The sequence below is a fragment of the Coregonus lavaretus genome (genome assembly GCF_964263955.1).
Source record: "Coregonus lavaretus genome assembly, chromosome: 31".
Lineage (NCBI taxonomy): Eukaryota > Metazoa > Chordata > Actinopteri > Salmoniformes > Salmonidae > Coregonus > Coregonus lavaretus.
The window spans coordinates 4908690-4928291 of record NC_140018.1 but is presented as its reverse complement, the minus strand read 5'-3'; the positions used below and the strand labels follow the sequence as shown (position 1 = coordinate 4928291).

The window sequence follows — 19602 nt, the reverse complement described above, 5'->3', positions numbered from 1 at the left end:
ATATTGGTGTTGAGAACAATGGGGCGAAGGCAGCAGCGGAATGAGTTGAGAAAACAGCCGTTGCCTTATTGTCTAAGAAAAGTGAGGAGAGAGGAAACCCCAACTTAATTAGGTCTATAATCAATAGCCTAACTGTTAAATGTGCCTGGCTTTATAAATTATCCATATATATCTACAGAAATAAGACAGATCCTGCTTCTGTTGCATGTTGGAGTGTTTGTTTAATAGCCTACTGATTCCGGGAGCACCAAGCATCACGCAACAATTTTTCATCTTTGCTGTGCTGTAATAAAGACGTTATTATTTTTATTCGTTAGACCAGCCTCTGGTATTATTTATCATTTAGTTTGTGTTTACGCTGTTTGTAATTGTCGGAATTTTTTTATTTATTATAATAACCCTATTTTTTTCCCCTTATTACTGTTATTATGATCATCATAATATGTAATGTCATAAGTAGGCTTACTATAGCAGCCTTGTATAACCACCATCGAGCTGCCTAAGCGCATCCTGTTTACATTGCATTTAGCAGACGCTCTTATCCAGAGCAACTTACAGTAGTGAGTGCACACATTTTCGTACTGGTCCCCCGTGGGAATCGAACCCCCAACCCTGGCGTTGCAAGCGCCATGTTCTACCAACTGAGCTACACAGGACTTAGTCATAATAATGTAACTTACTTAGGCCTATATTTAAATATTTATGTAGGCTACTGTATCACTCCAATCATTTATTCGTTCATGTCATCACACAGCATACGAGTCATTCATGATGTGAAATGCAATCAAGCATTTTAGTTTTAAAATAAAATAATAAAGCAACCATTGAATAATTAGCGTAAACAATAAATAGACCTAAACCGTTCCATTTTGGAAATTGCATGAACGAATGCGACTGTTTTTAGTCTTTGCTGTAATAAAGGCTTTTCAAAAAAACGTTACCACAGACACTCTGGTACGCTTGTAATTTATTTAGTGTTGCTTACATTGTTCCAAACAGTTTGGCACATAATAGCCACGCAGCGCTTGATCCTTACCTTCTTTTTCTTGATCTCCAGTATTTTCCACAACTAGAGGGTCAATGGAGATAGCTATTTGGTTAGCTATTTAGTAGTCTTATGGGTTGGGGATAGAAGCTGTTCAGGGTCCTGTTGGTTCCAGACTTGGTGCATTGGTACCGCTTGCTGTGTGGGAGCAGAGAGAACTAGCTGTGACTTGGGTGGCCTTCCTCTGACACGGCCTGGTATAGAGGTCCTGGATGGCAGGGAGCTCCGCCCCAGTGGTGTACTGGGCCGTACTCACCACCCTCTGTAGCGCCTTGCGGTCGGGTGCCAAGCAGTTGTCATACCAAGCGGTGATGCAGCCAATCAAGACGTTCTCAATGGTGCAGCTGTAGAACATTTTGAGGATCTGAGGACCCATGACAAATATTTTCAGGCTCCTGAGGGGGATAAAAAATAAATTGGTCATTTAGCAGACGCTCTTATCCAGAGCGACTTACAGGAGCAATTAGGGTTAAGTGCCTTGCTCAAGGGCACATCAACAGATTTTTCACCTAGTCGGCTCGGGTATTAGAACCAGCGACCTTTCGGTTACTGGTACAACGCTCTTAACCACTAAGCTACCTGCTGGATAAGGTTTTGTGATGTGTGGACAATGATAGTTCTTCGGTGTCCACATCACTAAGGAGCTATCAGAGGATATGCTGTCCTACAAAATGCACTAATAGATTGCAATCATCAGTCACGTTCATTAGACAGACACCAACCGGAAGAGGACTGCAACCGGGAGGTCGCTCATTTAAGTGTTCCGTTGCGTGCCTTAATGAACAAGGCCCAGATGCATTCTCCTCAGTCAGTGAATGCAGTCCCTTCTCTCTGTAGGGTGTCTTGTTGTTGTAACTGTTTTATTTAGAGCGCCACAGTTTCCCCAGATTTTTTATCACGTCCTGAATAGTGCCTCTAATTTACATAGAAGATGAAATGCCCAAAGTTGATTCAGAGGACCCATTAATTCCCTAGCATGACCATCTGACATCAACGGATATGCTCTGCATCCTCTACTTCTGACCAGAGCCCTATGGGCCACTACTTCTGACCAGAGCCCTATGGGCCACTACCCCAAGACAGTTGTTGTTTGTAGGGCCATGATGTACCCCAAGACAGTTGTTGGTTGTAGGGCCATGATGTACCCCAAGACAGTTGTTGGTTGTAGGGCCATGATGTACCCCAAGACAGTTGTTGTTTGTAGGGCCATGTACCCCAAGACAGTTGTTGGTTGTAGGGCCATGATGTACCCCAAGACAGTTGTTGGTTGTAGGGACATGATGTACCCCAAGATAGTTGTTGTTTGTAGGGCCATGATGTACCCCAAGACAGTTGTTGTTTGTAGGGCCATGTACCAAGAGACAGTTGTTGGTTGTAGGGCCATGATGTACCCCAAGATAGTTGTTGTTTGTAGGGCCATGATGTACCCCAAGATAGTTGTTGTTTGTAGGGACGTGTATTTCAAGCTTTTGCAACATGCCTTATTCCTTCTCATAATCTTGCTAGGCTTCACATTTTGGTTCTACCTGCAATGTCATTATGTTTGGAACAAAACACACATAGTTCAACTACAAACACTTCAATCTAGAGTTCCCACTCCGACAGAGAGAGAAACACCTGATAGAGGTAATAATGACAGGATGCCAAGTATACTAGCCTTGCCTCAGTGGTAGACTGTTCTCTTCTGCAGTCAGTTTATTATAGGCCCCATGCCGATTCTCTGATAGACAGTTTTCACACTCCACTTCCACACTGTGCCTCTTCAAGGCTTCACCGCCTGTCTCTAGTCACAGCTGTTATGTTGCCATCGGAATTCATTTCCCTCCCACAGTGAGAGGTCAGGCCAAATGGGATTATCACACACTCCCTGTCAACCCATGGAGCCTGCAAACAAACAGCGTGTGCGTTTGCGTGTGTTTGCGTGCGTGTGTGCGTGTGTGTGTGTGTGTGTGTGTGTGTGTGTGTCGGCTTGTCCACACAGCCCCTCGGGCACTGGAGAACAATAAAGCTTGACTCGCTCCATAGGAAAATGCTGTTTTATTTTGCATTGACCTTTATCATGTGGAGAAGAGTGGAACCGGTGATTGTAATCCGATAGCATCTCAGCAGGAGATGCTTTTCAGACCGCGGTGGAGATTCGCTGTAATGTTGTAAGACAAACAGTGGCGTGAGAGAATCAATCCACAGTATGACGAATCAATGTCAGTTGTTACTGGTCTGATGTAGGGCTGCATCTTTTAGTGGTTCAGAGTGGTGTCTCTGTAGTGTGTCGTCTGTAGTGTGTAGTCTGTAGTCTGTAGTGTGTAGTCTGTAGTCTGTAGTCTGTAGTCTGTAGTCTGTAGTGTGTCGTCTGTAGTGTGTAGTCTGTAGTGTGTAGTCTGTAGTGTGTAGTCTGTAGTCTGTAGTGTAGTCTGTAGTGTGTAGTCTGTAGTCTGTAGTGTGTCGTGTGTAGTCTGTAGTGTGTCGTCTGTAGTGTGTAGTCTGTAGTCTGTAGTGTGTAGTCTGTAGTGTGTAGTCTGTAGTCTGTAGTGTGTAGTCTGTAGTGTGTCGTCTGTAGTGTGTAGTCTGTAGTGTGTCGTCTGTAGTGTGTAGTCTGTAGTCTGTAGTGTGTAGTCTGTAGTGTGTAGTCTGTAGTGTGTAGTCTGTAGTGTAGTCTGTAGTGTGTCGTCTGTAGTCTGTAGTGTGTAGTCTGTAGTGTGTAGTCTGTAGTGTGTAGTCTGTAGTGTAGTCTGTAGTGTGTCGTCTGTAGTCTGTAGTGTGTAGTGTGTAGTCTGTAGTCTGTAGTGTGTAGTCTGTAGTGTAGTCTGTAGTGTGTCGTCTGTAGTCTGTAGTGTGTAGTCTGTAGTGTGTAGTCTGTAGTGTGTAGTCTGTAGTGTAGTCTGTAGTGTGTCGTCTGTAGTCTGTAGTGTGTAGTGTGTAGTCTGTAGTCTGTGGTGTGTAGTCTGTAGTCTGTAGTGTGTCGTCTGTAGTGTGTAGTCTGTAGTGTGTAGTCTGTGGTGTGTAGTCTGTAGTCTGTAGTCTGTAGTGTGTAGTCTGTAGTCTGTGGTGTGTAGTCTGTAATGTGTAGTCTGTAGTGTGTGTCATTGCTGGTATGGCTTAATTTGGAGGGACTGATATCATTTTTCGGCAAGTTGATGTGCTGTTTATGACATCACAGATAGGACCGAGAGCTTTACTGACCAAGTACCTGACTTCAGGGTGAGGGCCCAGAGAGCACCCCATTCTGTATGATGCTGTAGTCTACAAATTCAATTGAGCTTTTTGAAGCATAGCCCTAACACAGGCACCCTCAGCGTATTCTTTCAGTTCTCTGTTGAGCTTTGACCATTATTGTTGAGACCGTGAGGTGTATTTAATTTTCTCAGACAGCTTGATAATGGCTCTTCACTAGTTGTTCGGGCTGTGAATGTGGAACAGTGGAAGATTAATGAGTTTCTTAAGAAAACGAAATTGGTTCTTTGGCCAGCTTTTGTGTGGCTTTGAACACAAACAGCTAAACACCATTGTGTCCTTCCATAATGGAATCTTCAGTGTGCAGACGGAACACGATTTATAGGTTTTTATCTCTGTTCCCAGAATGGAACAACCCCCAGACAGAAACAATATTGAGTTGTACAGCAAATTTTTCACTTCAAGGGTGGTTTCTAGTTATTTGTTATTATGTATGTGTTTTTGTGATATTTTCCTTCCCTGTCAGTGAGAGAAAGAGGAAGCAATCCGGTTCAGTGATAAATGTGTGTGCTCTGTGGTCCTTTTGACCTGTCTAAAGGTCTGGACAAAGATCCTAGCAGACTGATGGTTTGTTGTTCCACGTGCTGAACTCGGACCCTCTTTCTTTTTATAGAATTACCTACTCTTATGAGTCAGTCTGAGGATTTGATTCTGCTGTATATAAATAAATAATATGCCATTTAGCAGACGCTTTTATCCAAAGCGACTTACAGTCATGCGTGCATACTTTTTTGTGTATGGGTGGTCCCGGGGATCGAACCCACTACCTTGGCGTTACAAGTGCCGTGCTCTACCAGCTGAGCTACAGAGGACCGCATGACGCAAGCAAATCCTGACTCAGGCATCCGTTCAAAATACTCAGTGAGAATCTCAATTGCATACTCCTCGCGTCCTCTCTCCTTGCCTCCTTCTCAAAACCCATTGTTTGAGAAAGCCAGAGATTCCACCCATCTGACCTTCTCCTCCAATGGGGTTTGAGAAGGAGGCGAGGAGAGAGGACGCGAGGAGTATGCTATTGAGATTCTCCCCATCATGCTAATCTAATTTTACTCACCCAGTCACTATTCCATGTTGCCTGGCTTGCACCGTTTCCTCATCACAACAGACTAGTGGAGTCTGGGGGTCTTGGCTTGACACTCATTGGAAAGTCAATCCAGACCAACATTCATATAGCTTGAGATTTGTCTATGGCTCGTGAGAATACTCTTTGGATGACTGAGCAGTCAGTCAGTGGCTGTGTAGCAGAGTCTGAGGCTAGCATCTGAATCCTGGAGAGCTGAACAGAACCTCTGTTCTCCTGCACTCCACTCCACTCCTCTCCTCTCCTCTCCTCTCCTCTCCTCTCCTCTCCTCTCCTCTCCTCTCCTCTCCTCTCCTCTCCTCTCCTCTCCTCTCCTCTCCTCTCCTCTCCTCTCCTCTCCTCTCCTCTCCTCTCCTCTCCTCTCCTCTCCTCTCCTCTCCTCTCCTCTCAGCCGTGGCTCCTCTTCCCAAGTATGACCGAGAGCATAATCCATTATAAGGAGAAGGTTTAGACAGGCGTAAAAACTCTCTAATGGTTGTGTCAGTCAGAGACCGTCCCCGCCTGGCCGTCACACACACACACATGCACACACACACACACATGCACACACACACAGGCGCACGCACACACACAGGCGCACGCACGCACACACACACGCGCGTGCACACGCACACACACATGCACACACACACACACACATGCACACACACACAAGCAGACATGCACACACGCACACACATGCACACACACACACACACAGGCGCATGCACACACACACACACACACACACAGTTGCCGAGAGAGGCATGGCTGCCTGGAATTCAATGTTCAGCACACTGACAGCTCTGGAATGCGTTGTGTGATTGAGTGACAGCTGGGACAATGTCTTAATTTAATAAAAGACCAAGTTGGATGTTGTCTATCACAGTGCCATCCGTTTTGTCTCCAAAGCCCCATATAATACCCACCACTGTGACCTGTACGCTCTTGTTGGCTGGTCCTCACTACATATTCGTCGCCAAACCCACTGGCTCCAGGCCATCTATAAATCACTGCTAGGCAAATCCCCGCCTTATCTTAGCTCATTGGTCACCATAGCAACACCCACCCGTAGTCTGCGCTCCAGCGGGTATATCTCACTGGTCATCCCCAAAGCCAACACCTCCTTTGGCCGCAATTCCTTCCAGTTCTCTGCTGCCAATGACTGGAACAAACTGCAAAAATCTCTGAAGCTGGAGACACTTATCTCCCTCACTAACTTTAAGCATCAGTTGTCAGAGCACCTTACCGATCACTGCACCTGTACACAGCCCATCTGAAATTAGCCCGCCCAACTACCTCATCCCTATATTGTTATTTATTTTGCTCATTTGTACCCCAGTATCTCTATTTGCACATCATCTCTTGCACATCATTCCAGTGTTAATACTAAATTGTAATTATTTTGCACTATAGCCTATTTTATTGCCTTACCTCCATAACTTGCTAAATTTGCACACTGTATATTATATGTATTTCTGTTGTATTTTTGACTTTGTTTTGTTTTACCCCATATGTAACTCTGTGTTGTTGTTTTTATCGCACTGCTTTGCTTTATCTTGGCCAGGTCGCAGTTGTAAATGAGAACTTGTTCTCAACTGGTTTACCTGGTTAAATAAAGGTGAAATAAAATAAATACAAATAAAAGTGTCTTACTGTGGGGCCAAATGGCTCATAGTAGTTCCCTGTGGTTGTTGCTGTTCTTTTTCGATGGTGGTGATGTCTGTGATGATCATTTCTTCCATATTTCACTTGTTCCTCTTTCTCTGGTCTCTTTCACTTTCTCTCGTCTCTTTCACTTTCTCTCTCACACACGCGTTCACACAGAGAGGTCAATTATAATAGGTTATAATAGGTTATGACTCGTCAGTGTCCTGTATTCATTATAATATTTACCATGTACATATTGTGATGTCATATTGTGCTAAAGCTAAATAATAGGTATTTTCAGTCCAAGATCAGAGCTTTGTCTGGAATTTTAACCTCAACCTTATAAAACTATAACATTGAGATAGATGCATCTATCTCATGGGTAGGAGCCACCTTAGCCATCAGGGTGATAGGTGTTACTTAGGATCAGGGGCACATTCTGAAATTGCATTTTTGTCCCCCCCAGTTTTATCATTGGAATGTGATACAAAACGAGACAAAAGTGCTTTAGGACCATGCGTATGCCTCTGAGCGGTCGGGTTTATCCGACTGGAATAATAAATAATGTCCCAACCACTTCTAAAACCAAAGTTGCGGCCCTGTTTAGGATTATAAATACAGTGGGGGAAAAAAGTATTTAGTCAGCCACCAATTGTGCAAGTTCTCCCACTTAAAAAGATGAGAGAGGCCTGTAATTTTCATCATAGGTACACGTCAACTATGACAGACAAATTGAGAAAAAGAAATCCAGAAAATCACATTGTAGGATTTTTTATGAATTTATTTGCAAATTATGGTGGAAAAAAAGTATTTGGTCACCTACAAACAAGCAAGATTTCTGGCTCTCACAGACCTGTAACTTCTTCTTTAAGAGGCTCCTCTGTCCTCCACTCGTTACCTGTATTAATGGCACCTGTTTGAACTTGTTATCAGTATAAAAGACACCTGTCCACAACCTCAAACAGTCACACTCCAAACTCCACTATGGCCAAGACCAAAGAGCTGTCAAAGGACACCAGAAACTAAATTGTAGACCTGCACCAGGCTGGGAAGACTGAATCTGCAATAGGTAAGCAGCTTGGTTTGAAGAAATCAACTGTGGGAGCAATTATTAGGAAATGGAAGACATACAAGACCACTGTTAATCTCCCTCGATCTGGGGCTCCACGCAAGATCTCACCCCGTGGGGTCAAAATGATCACAAGAACGGTGAGCAAAAATCCCAGAACCACACGGGGGGACCTAGTGAATGACCTGCAGAGAGCTGGGACCAAAGTAACAAAGCCTACCATCAGTAACACACTACGCCACCAGGGACTCAAATCCTGCAGTGCCAGACGTGTCCCCCTGCTTAAGCCAGTACATGTCCAGGACCGTCTGAAGTTTGCTAGAGTGCATTTGGATGATCCAGAAGAGGATTGGGAGAATGTCACATGGTTAGATGAAACCAAAATATAACTTTTTGGAGGACAAAGAATGCTGAGTTGCATCCAAAGAACACCATACCTACTGTGAAGCATGGGGGTGGAAACATCATGCTTTGGGGCTGTTTTTCTGCAAAGGGACCAGGACGACTGATCCGTGTAAAGGAAAGAATAAATGGGGCCATGTATCGTGAGATTTTGAGTGAAAACCTCCTTCCATCAGCAATGGCATTGAAGATGAAACGTGGCTGGGTCTTTCAGCATGACAATGATCCCAAACACACCGCCCGGGCAACGAAGGAGTGGCTTCGTAAGAAGCATTTCAAGGTCCTGGAGTGGCCTAGCCAGTCTCCAGATCTCAACCCCATAGAAAATATTTGGAGGGAGTTGAAAGTCCGTGTTGCCCAGCGACAGCCCCAAAACATCACTGCTCTAGAGGAGATCTGCATGGAGGAATGGGCCAAAATACCAGCAACAGTGTGTGAAAACCTTGTGAAGACTTACAGAAAACGTTTGACCTGTGTCATTGCCAACAAAGGGTATATAACAAAGTATTGATAATCTTTTGTTATTGACCAAATACTTATTTTCCACCATAATTTGCAAATAAATTCATTAAAAATCCTACAATGTGATTTTCTGGAATTTAAGTAAAAAAAATCTCATTTTGTCTGTCATAGTTGACGTGTACCTATGATGAAAATTACAGGCCTCTCTCATCTTTTTAAGTGGGAGAACTTGCACAATTGGTGGCTGACTAAATACTTTTTTTCCCCACTGTAAACGGTAAACCTAGTAATGTATTATTAATCAGACTGCTTGTATTACAGATCTCAGTTCATCATTGTGTTAAGGACATGGCTTGGTCTGTAGTATGGCAAATGTTTAGTTTATTACTTCGACCATTAAAAAAGAAACAAGTACACATAAAACTTGAAAAGCTATACATGCACATGAGGAAAATCATTGAGGAAAACACAAAATAAAGTTTAGGACTTATTTACATTGTGGTTCTCTTAAATTACATGGTGTAAAGTACTTAAGTCAAAATAGTTTAAAGTACTACTTAGGTAGATACTGTACTTTAATATTTCTATTTTTGACTACTTTTACTTTTACTTCACTACATCCCTAAAGAAAATAATGTTTTCCTTGACAACCCAAAGTACTCGTTACATTTTGAATGCTTAGCAGGACAGGAAACACGTGGTCATCGAGAACACGTGGTCATCCCTACTGCCTCTGGTCTGGTGGACTCACTAAACACAAATACATATTTTGTAAATCATTTCTGAGTGTTGGAGTGTGCCCCTGGCTATCCGTACATTTTTAAAACAAGAAAATGGTGCCGTCTGCTTTGCTTAAAATAAGGAATTTGAAATGATTTATACTTTTACTTTTGATACTTATATATATATTTGAGCAACTCCATTTATTTTTGATACTTAAGTATATTTAAAACCAAATACTTTTAGACTTTTACTTAAGTAGTATTTTACTGGGTGGCTTTCACTTTTACTTGAGTAACTTTCTATTAAGATATCTATACTTTTACTCAAGTATGACAATTGGGTACTTTTTCCACCAGTGTGTGTGTGTGTGCGTGTATGTGAGAGTTAGTGAGTGAGTGTGTGTTGTTTAAAGACACTGGTTCCCAATAGGCTGTCTGGGGTGTATAGGGAGAGATTGATGCCCCTGGAGGATTTCATTAGATCACATTTACAGTAGGGAAATGACTACACAGGCTGTGAATACATCATTTACATTTTAGTCATTTAGCAGACGCTCTTATCCAGAGCGACTTACAGGAGCAATTAGGGTTAAGTGCCTTGCTCAAGGGCACATCGACAGATTTTTCACCTAGTCGGCTCGGGGATTAGAACCAGCGACCTTTCGGTTACTGGCACAACGCTCTTAACCACTAAGCTACCTGCCGCCCTCATCTACAGTAGGGAAATGACTACACAGGCTGTGAATACATCATCTACAGTAGGGAAATGACTACACAGGCTGTGAATACATCATCTACAGTAGGGAAATGACTACACAGGCTGTGAATACATCATCTACAGTAGGGAAATGACTACACAGGCTGTGAATACATCATCTACAGTAGGGAAATGACTACACAGGCTGTGAATACATCATCTACAGTAGGGAAATGACTACACAGGCTGTGAATACATCATCTACAGTAGGGAAATGACTACACAGGCTGTGAATACATCATCTACAGTAAGGGACCCATCAATTGAATGTAACTCATAGGTAACACCATGCAATAGATTACCAATGACGTGTTTACCTGTCAGAGGAGACACACAATAATTAAGTTGTTGTTCCTATATGGATATTTAATATGGGTTGATGCATTTTCATGATTACAGACACATGAAAACAAATCTGTCCACGTCATATTGTGGAGATTGGTTTGCAGGGATTTAACTTTGCAGAAAATGACTGATGAGACATGGATTGTGTATGTGTGCCTTTCAGAGGGTGAATGGGCAAGATAAAAGATTGAAGTGCCTTTTAACAGGGACATCCAGCCAACTTGAAACAACTGTGGAAAGCGTTGGAGTCAACATGGGCCAGCATCCTTGTGCAATGCTTTTGACACCTTGTAGAGTCCATGCCCCGATGAATTGAATCTGTTCTGAGGGCAAAAGGGGTGCCGGTGCAACTCAATATTAGTAAGGTGTTCTTACCTAAGTGGCTCATCTGCAACAACAACATTGGCTATCTGTATCTATGCATCTCTGCATTCACTGGAAAGAGATAACAGATACATGAAAGTGTTTTACCACAGGCAGATATATCTAGGCTGTTAAAGTATTGGTTGTTTTGGCTGTGTCTTCAGCATATCTGATCAAAAAAATTCTTACAGCAAATGCAGACCTCTGTGACAAAATTAACAAGTGATTGATCGATATGTTTTGTGATTTCCATATGTAATTTCTCCCATAAATAATCTGCTGGAGAAGATAATATTGTTCAGAAGCAAAATATCAATTCAATCAGATTGGATTCCAGGTCTAAATCTATTCGATGTAACAACATTATAACATACAGTGTGTAATCCATTAGATCCCCAGCCTTCTCCCACTTAACCCTGTCCTAGATCCGATTAAAGCTTTACAGTCTCATCTCCACTATTAAGAAGAGATCTTAAGGCTGTGGCACAAACAACACCCTATTCCCTTTATAGTGCACTTCATTCTTTAACAGGGCCAGCCCATAGGGCTCTTGTCAAAAGTAGTGCCATTTGTGACGCATACTATTGGTCTTAACAACCTCTGTGCACGTTGGCAGAGCTAGTCGACATAATCCACTGTAACACAGTGAAGGTATATGACCTTGAATAGGGCGCAAAGCATAAAAGTATCCCGTTGAAAAATCGATTGGACAGAGAATCAATTGCTTTGATGTTATCAGAAGATAATTGTCTTAATCTCAGAGTTCACATTGAGTTAGGTTAGAACATTGCTGTTGTACATTGAGGTATACTGTATAACCAACAGTGGTGTTAATCGAAGAGCGAAGTATTTGGTGATATGATCTTCTCTACTGTTTCTATGGTCCTAAAACGCAATCTAGGAGGGTAAGAGGAGTAGTGAAACACTTATACAAACAACCCTGTTCAATCAAACCCATATGTATGGATAATCTCCAAACCCATATGTATGGATAATCTCCAAACCCATATGTATGGATCATCTTCAAGCCCATATGTATGGATAATCTCCAAACCCATATGTATGGATCATCTCCAAACCCATATGTATGGATCATCTCCAAACCCATATGTATGGATCATCTCCAAACCCATATGTATGGATCATCTCCAAACCCATATGTATGGATCATCTCCAAACCCATATGTACGGATAATCTCCAAACCCATATGTATGGATAATCTCCAAACCCATATGTATGGATCATCTCCAAACCCATATGTATGGATAATCTCCAAACCCATATGTATGGATCATCTCCAAACCCAGTTACTGGTTCTACTGCTCACACAGGGTAGAGTTGTGTTGGAGTGTTTAATTTAGCCTTTGGCTAGACTCATAGTGCACTTGAGAGAGTGTTCTGTGCCAAGAAAGCAAGTGTGTGTTTATAACATCTAAAAGACAGTACTTTAATAATGCAGCATGGTGAAGCATGTCTCTCTACACTGAGTGTACAAAACATTAAGGAACACCTGCTCTTTCACTGACATAGCCTGACCAGGTGAATCCAGGTGAAAGCTATGATCCCTTATTGATGCCACCTGTTAAATCCACTCCAATCAGTGTAGATGAACGGCGGGAGACAGCATAGCTGCGGGAAGTAGTTTGGGGGTGCTGGAGGTGGGGTAGGCGACGGTGCTGAAAAATGGTTTTGCCCACGCTACAGACGTCTATATCGGTCCACTAATACAGGACTAGTAAAGGCCCAGTGAACTAGTTTTGTAAAAAAATTAATATATATTGTTTATTTATTGGTTTATTCAGATTTTCCAGGGGGTGCTGCAGCACCTTCAGCAACCCTACTTCCTGCGGCTGTGGGAGGAGACTGGTTAAAGAAGGATTTTTAAGCCTTGAGACAATTGAGACAGGGATTGTGTATGTGTGCCTTTCAGAGGGTGAATGGGCAAGACAAAAGATTTAAGTGCCTTTGAACGGGGTATGGTAATAGGTACCAGGCACACCGGTTTGAGTGTGTCAAGAACTGCAACGCTGCTGGGTTTTTCGCACTCAACAGTTTCCTGTGTGTCTCAAGAATGATCCACCACCCAAAGTACATCCAGGCAACTTGACACAACTGTGGGAAGCGTTGGAGTCAACATGGGCCAGCATCCCTGTGGAACGCTTTTGACACCTAGAGTCCATGCCCCGACGAATTGAGGCTGTTCTGAAGGTAAAAGGGGGGAGCGAGTGCAACTCAATATTAGGAAGGTGTTCTTAATGTTTTGTACACTCAGTGTATATCTAAAGGCTGTTGAAGCATGCTGTCTATTGATTGGAGTGGTTGAAGTCTCTTTTGGGTATTGTCTTTGTGTGTGTGTGTGTGTGTGTGTGTGTGTGTGCTTGCGCGTGTGTGTGTGTGCTTGCACGTGTGTGCGCTTGCGAGTGTGTGTGTGCGCTTGCGCGTGTGTGGGTTGGTGCGTGAGTGCACGTGTGTGTACGTGTACATGTGTGGCGTGCACGAACATGTTGACCAAACAGGAAGAAATGCCGTAACATGACCTGGAAGGCTTTTAAGAGCCAAGTTATGCTTGATCTGAAAATGTGGTCGGTTGGAGGTGCTGTATGGATGGTGTGACGCAATTGTGGAGCCTCTGGAAGCATGCAGAGGCCAAATTGAGCTCCGTACCGCATCGCCGTGCGCCTCTTAAATGTTTTAACAGTGCAGAGGGCTCCGTATAGCTCCGCATTGACATGATTGGTTGACAGGTAGGTGAGGGCAGGAGGTTCTGTATAAACACAAATAAACACAAACTCACTTCCTTGACCACTTCCTTCACAACAGCCAGGGGTGTAAAGTACTTACAGTAAGTAAAAATACTTTAAAGTACTACTTAAGTAGTTTTTGGGGTATCTATACTCTACTATTTATATTTTTGACAACTTTTACTTTAACTTCACTACATTCCTGAAGAAAATAATGTACTTTTTACTCCATACATTTTCCCTGACACCAAAAAGTACTAGTTACATTTTGAATGCTTAGCAGGACAGGAAAATGGTCCATTCATGCACTTATAAAGAGAACATCCCTGGTCATCCCTACTGCCTCTGATCTGGCGGACTCACTAAACACACATGCTTTGTTTGTAACTTATGTCTGGGTGTTGGAGTGTGCCCCTGGTTATCCATAAATAAATAAAAAACAATAAAATATTTAAAACCAAATACTTTGACTTTTACTCAAGTAGTATTTTACTGTGTGACTTTCTCTTTTACTTTAGTCATTTTCTATTACGGTATCTTTACATTTACTCAAGTATGACAGTTGGGTACTTTTTCCACCACTGACAGCAATTCTGCGCTGCTCGGCGAAGAGCAAGAAGTATGAATGCCCTGACTTCTGCTGAGGCCATATCACCGTAAATGCTGCATGGCCAATGCAGACGTTGGATTGACCAAGGCCAACTTTTTTTTGCTCGAGACTTCTTTAAAAAAAAAAAAAAAAAAAAAAAGTACTGCACTTCAGGATATCAAGGACTATTGTTTCTCCATGGCAGTGACTCCACAGATCAGGAGTGTTTTTTTCCTTCTATTCCAGGAATGTCTTAGCTGGCAGTTCCAAGCATAGCACAGGCTATGAATGCTGTGTTTGTTATTGTTATGTTCCACTTCTTGTGCTGGTAGGTACAAGAGCAAATAACTGGTAGATAAATTAAATAACATTATGCGGTAAGATTACCTTTATTGTAAGGTTACCTTTATTATAAAGTGTTTATGAATGACTATCACACAATTTTAACCAACAAATGATAGGTGTTTAAAAAGCATTTATAGTGTCTACATTGACGGCCAATTAACAAATTATAATCGCTTTATATATAAAGTAATCTTGGTTTAAAGCCTTACCGAGGGGGATATTGCTGTTGTAAAGCCTTACCGAGGGGGATATTGTTGTTGTAAAGCGTTACCGAGGGGGATATTGTTGTTGTAAAGCGTTACCGAGGGGGATATTGTTGTTTTAAAGCGTTACCGTGTGGGATATTGTTGTTGTAAAGCGTTAACGAGGGGGATATTGTTGCTGTAAAGCGTTACCGAGGGAGAAATTGTTGTTGTAAAGCGTTACCGAGGGGGATATTGTTGCTGTAAAGCGTTACCAAGGGGGATATTGTGTAGGTAAAGAAAGGCCCACTGATAGAGGAGCAGATAAGGATAAAGTTACAGGTTACTGTTTCAGGTCCCTGGCAAGTCATTGTGGCAGTGTTTCGCTATGTGGCAGTATGTTGCTATGTGGCAGTATGTTGCAGCATGTTGCTGTGTTTCTATGTTCAACAGTAGGCTATGACTAGGGTAACTCATCATAAAAGGTACACCTGGATGTGCAATTGATTGTGTCCCAAATGGCAGCCTATTCCCTAATAATGCCCTACTTTTGACCAGAGCCCTATGGTCTCCCTATGGGCCCTGATCAAAAGTAGTGCACTACATAGGGGATAGGGTGCCATTTGGGATACCATGTTATTGGTCTAGGAGTGGGTGAGGAAACATATCCTGCAACCTTGGAGGATTGTAAATCGATTAACTGTAAACATTAAACAAGTGATGCTAGTCATAAAAGCTGGAGATAATGTGAATCATTCATTAAAACAGTACACCGTATTATTTATTTAATGTAATTCTATTCAGTTTCCCAAAAATACTATTTTCACAAACATCCTATTCAGGGACATCTGGCTCAGTGAGTGGGTGTAAGGAAAATAGTCTCCTTTCTGTTTTCCTGTAGGCTATGGCGCAAGGCCAAAGATACTTCACTGGAAAAATCGTCACGGTTTAACCCACGCAAAAGGTTACTACCGGCCCTTTCGATGGCAATTTACATAACTCCGTATTTATTCCTTTTTACATGACGTCATAAATCCCTCATTGGTCGCTGAAAGTTAACAGGGGCGTGTATTTCCGGTAATCTCATTGTGTATTTGCAGTTTCCCCAGCCCCAGAGAGAGAAAAGAGGTCCCCGGGTACATAAGTATACAAACCTGGATATTCAGGCGAATAAATGCCACCAAGTATGACCGAGTGCTCGGCGAATAAACTGATACATGGAGATGTTTGCCACCGGACATCCAACAGTAAGACATCATCTGGAAGGAACGGTTTCGTGAAGAATCATTGCTTGTTCCAACAACCGCAACAGAAGAATCGGCGTCCGAGTGAGGTGAGGCCCACCCGTCAACACTACCGCTACTACCGCTCGATTGGAATAGGGAATGGCCACTAGAATATCCAGCACCAATATAGATTGAATAAACACAGCTCAATAAAATATGAAATCGTTGGAATAACTCGCTACATCTGTAACTTGTATAAACTAGTCTTGAAGTTGAGTCATTGTAACAAGTTTGATAGGGGTGGATGCTTTGTAACGAAATTATTACGCCTCAGAATGTGTTGACTGAATAATAATAATAATTATTTATCGTGTGCCTTTTTGAAAATGTCATGCATCTCAACACACCACAGCATCACCACATAAGTACATCAATATATACATGAATTACAAACAATAACTACAGCAGGCAACACGTGGTTACAGTTAACGTTATTCAGTTCGTGTGGGGGGGGGGAGCAGTTATTTATTCAATTGCCATATACTGGTGGGGATGAATGATTTGTGGGCTCAGGCGGTTTTGTGAAGATGGACTCTGTCCGCGGGCTGATGGTAGCTGGTACTCCTGGTTGAGTGGGTGTGTCAGGACGGTGGCATTTCTCGCTCCTGCCCTCACCACTCTCTCCAAGAACAGCGCTTCCATGTTCTTCAGGTTAACGCCACTGATTTTGCTTGACAGTTTTACTATTTTGTGTAGTTGGTTTTGTTTGAGATGGATAGTTGATTGTACCAGGCTTGGAAACAGAAAGTGAGAACACTGAACAATGGATGTGTATAATATGGTTCCTATTCTTTTGACCTGGTATTTATTTAATCTCCTCATGAAATACAGTCGTTGTCCCTTGTTGTGTGTTTGCAGTCCGAGAGAGTTTTGAGTCGATTATAGTTCCCAGATATTTGTATTGCTCAATTGATTCTATTTGTTCTGAGTCAATATGGATGGGCCCGGTGTCGTCTTTTACGGTTCTGAAGTTTGTCATTTCCTTGTTTGTTTTTTCACATTAAGAATGAGTCTGTTTTCTTTGCAGCATTCGGTGAAGTGTGTTATTACTGTCCTGTAGTAATCCTGGACCCCTCGATTAGACTGAAAAATAGGCTATGGTTGTTGTCAGATAGCGTAATCATAGGCTGCTATGCTTTCATTCTTAATTGGTTAATAAAGTGAATAGGCTAGGCGAGGCCACATGCTTGACTCATTTTCACCATTGTTTTTATTTTGTTTTCCCAAAAGTCACTTTTAAACTAATCATTTACATGATAGTCACTTTTAAAACTCCAGTCACCCAAGTCATAGACAGTTCTATCTGCTACCGCACAGAGCACCAAGTCTAGGACCAAAAGGCTCCTTATCAGCTTCTACCCCCAAGCCATAAGACTGCTGAACAATTAATCAAATGGCCACCCGGACTATTTACATTGACCCCCCCCCCCCCCTTGTTTTTACACTGCTGATATTCGCTGTTTATTATCATAGTCACTTTACCCCTACCTACTTGTACAATGACCTCGACTAACCTGTACTCCTGCACATTGACTCTGTACCGGTACCCCCTGTATATAGCCTCGTTATTGTTATTTTATTGTGTAACTTTTATTTGTAATTTTATTTAGTAAATATTTTCTTAACTCTATTTCTTGAACTGCGTTGTTGGTTAAGGGCTTGTAAGTAAGCATTTCACTGTAAGGTCTACACCTGTTGTATTCGGCGCATGTGACAAATACAATTTGATTTGAATTAAACTCATAATTTACATCAATGTCACTCCTATAAACTCCAAACTCCTAGCCAGGTTTTACCTGGTGACATGATGATTTGATTGATTAGGATCACCATTAGCCGACGCCAATGGCGACAGCTAGTTTTACTGGAATCTGACACAACCAAAAATACATTATAGACAAAATACTTTAAAACATTAACATTTAGTGTGCGTGGTGTAGAAGGACTGGTCTCTGTTTACACTGACACTAACATGGAGAATACCAGTCAGAACGGGGAGCCAGGGCAGTTCGTAGTGTAACGTAACTGGAGAGGAGTACTTTGTCTCCCAGGCAGCACACACACATGACACAGCACAAGCCTCCCCCGGGGGATAATGGCTGCTGGCTATAGGAAGTGATCCCTGGGAGGGCTGAATGTCTCTGAGGACAGAAGGAGAGAGGAATGTGAAAGAGCGACACTGTGACTGCTTTGATGTGTTGGGAGCTTGGGGGATTGGACACACACACCTGAGGCTACCGCCGAATTCTATATCGACCCCTTTTCCTATACCCCTCGGGCAATGTAGATCTGAAAGGGTCAGATAGAAACCAAACAACATGGTAATAGCGTATATCTGGAGCTCCATCTAGCCCACTGATAGGCAGAATGACTATTCACTATGCATCTGACCTATACACTGCCTTGAGATATAAACAAGTGCCTTGGGGTCAGGAATTCAGCCTTCGGAAGCATTAGAATTGGAATTTGGAGCATTTGGAATTCAACATAACTGACAGGTTGGCCCCTTTGGCTACCCCTAGAAAGAGTTGTTGCTCTCAACCCAAACGTGATCTTTATTGAGCTAGTGATGCAGATAATGCAACAGTACCCTCCCTACCATACACACCCTTGGTTGATAGTACTGGGGTTGTATCACTGCCAATGGCTGGTCATGGCTCACATCAACACCATTATACCAGAAACCCTAGACCCACTCCAATTTGCATGCCGACCCAACAGATCCACAGATGATGCAATCTCTATTGCACTCCACACTGCCCAAAAGGAACACCTACGTGAGAATGCTGTTCATTGACTACAGCTCATCATTCAACACCATAGTGCCCTAAAAGCTCATCACTAAGCTAAGGACCCTGGGACTAAACACCTCCCTCTGCAACTGGATCCTGGACTTCCTGACGGGCCACCCCCAGGTGGTAAGGGTAGGTAACAACACATCTGCCACGCTGATCCTCAACACGGGGGCCCCTCAGGGGTGCCTGCTCAGTCCCCTCCTGTACTCCCTGTTCACCCATGACTGCATGGCCATGCAGGAATCCAACACCGTCATTACGTTTTCAGACGACAAAACAGTGGTAGGCCTGATCACCGACAACGACGAGACATCCTATAGGGATGAGGTCAGAGACCTGGCCGTGTGGTGCCAGGACAACAACCTCTCCCTCAACGTGATCAAGACAAAGGAGATGATTGTGGACTACAGGAAAAAGAAGAGGACCGAGCACGCCCCCATTCTCATCGACGGGGCTGTAGTGGAGCAGGTTGAGAGCTTCAAGTTCCTTGGTTTCCACATCACCAACAAACTATCATGGTCCAAACACACCAAGACAGTCGTGAAGAGGGCACGACA

At 42.8% G+C, this 19602-nt stretch overlaps 1 protein-coding gene across 1 annotated transcript in view; it reads left to right on the top strand.

Moving 5' to 3' along the window:
• Positions 1-16052: 16052 nt before the first annotated feature.
• LOC311106503 (serine palmitoyltransferase 2-like) overlaps positions 16053-19602 on the top strand; it is a 31713-nt gene continuing 28163 nt past the window's right edge. The window contains exon 1 of the mRNA XM_084148851.1: positions 16053-16297. Coding sequence (XP_084004977.1) covers positions 16139-16297 — 159 coding nt within the window. The 5' untranslated portion in view covers positions 16053-16138. The remainder of the gene's footprint in view (positions 16298-19602) is intronic.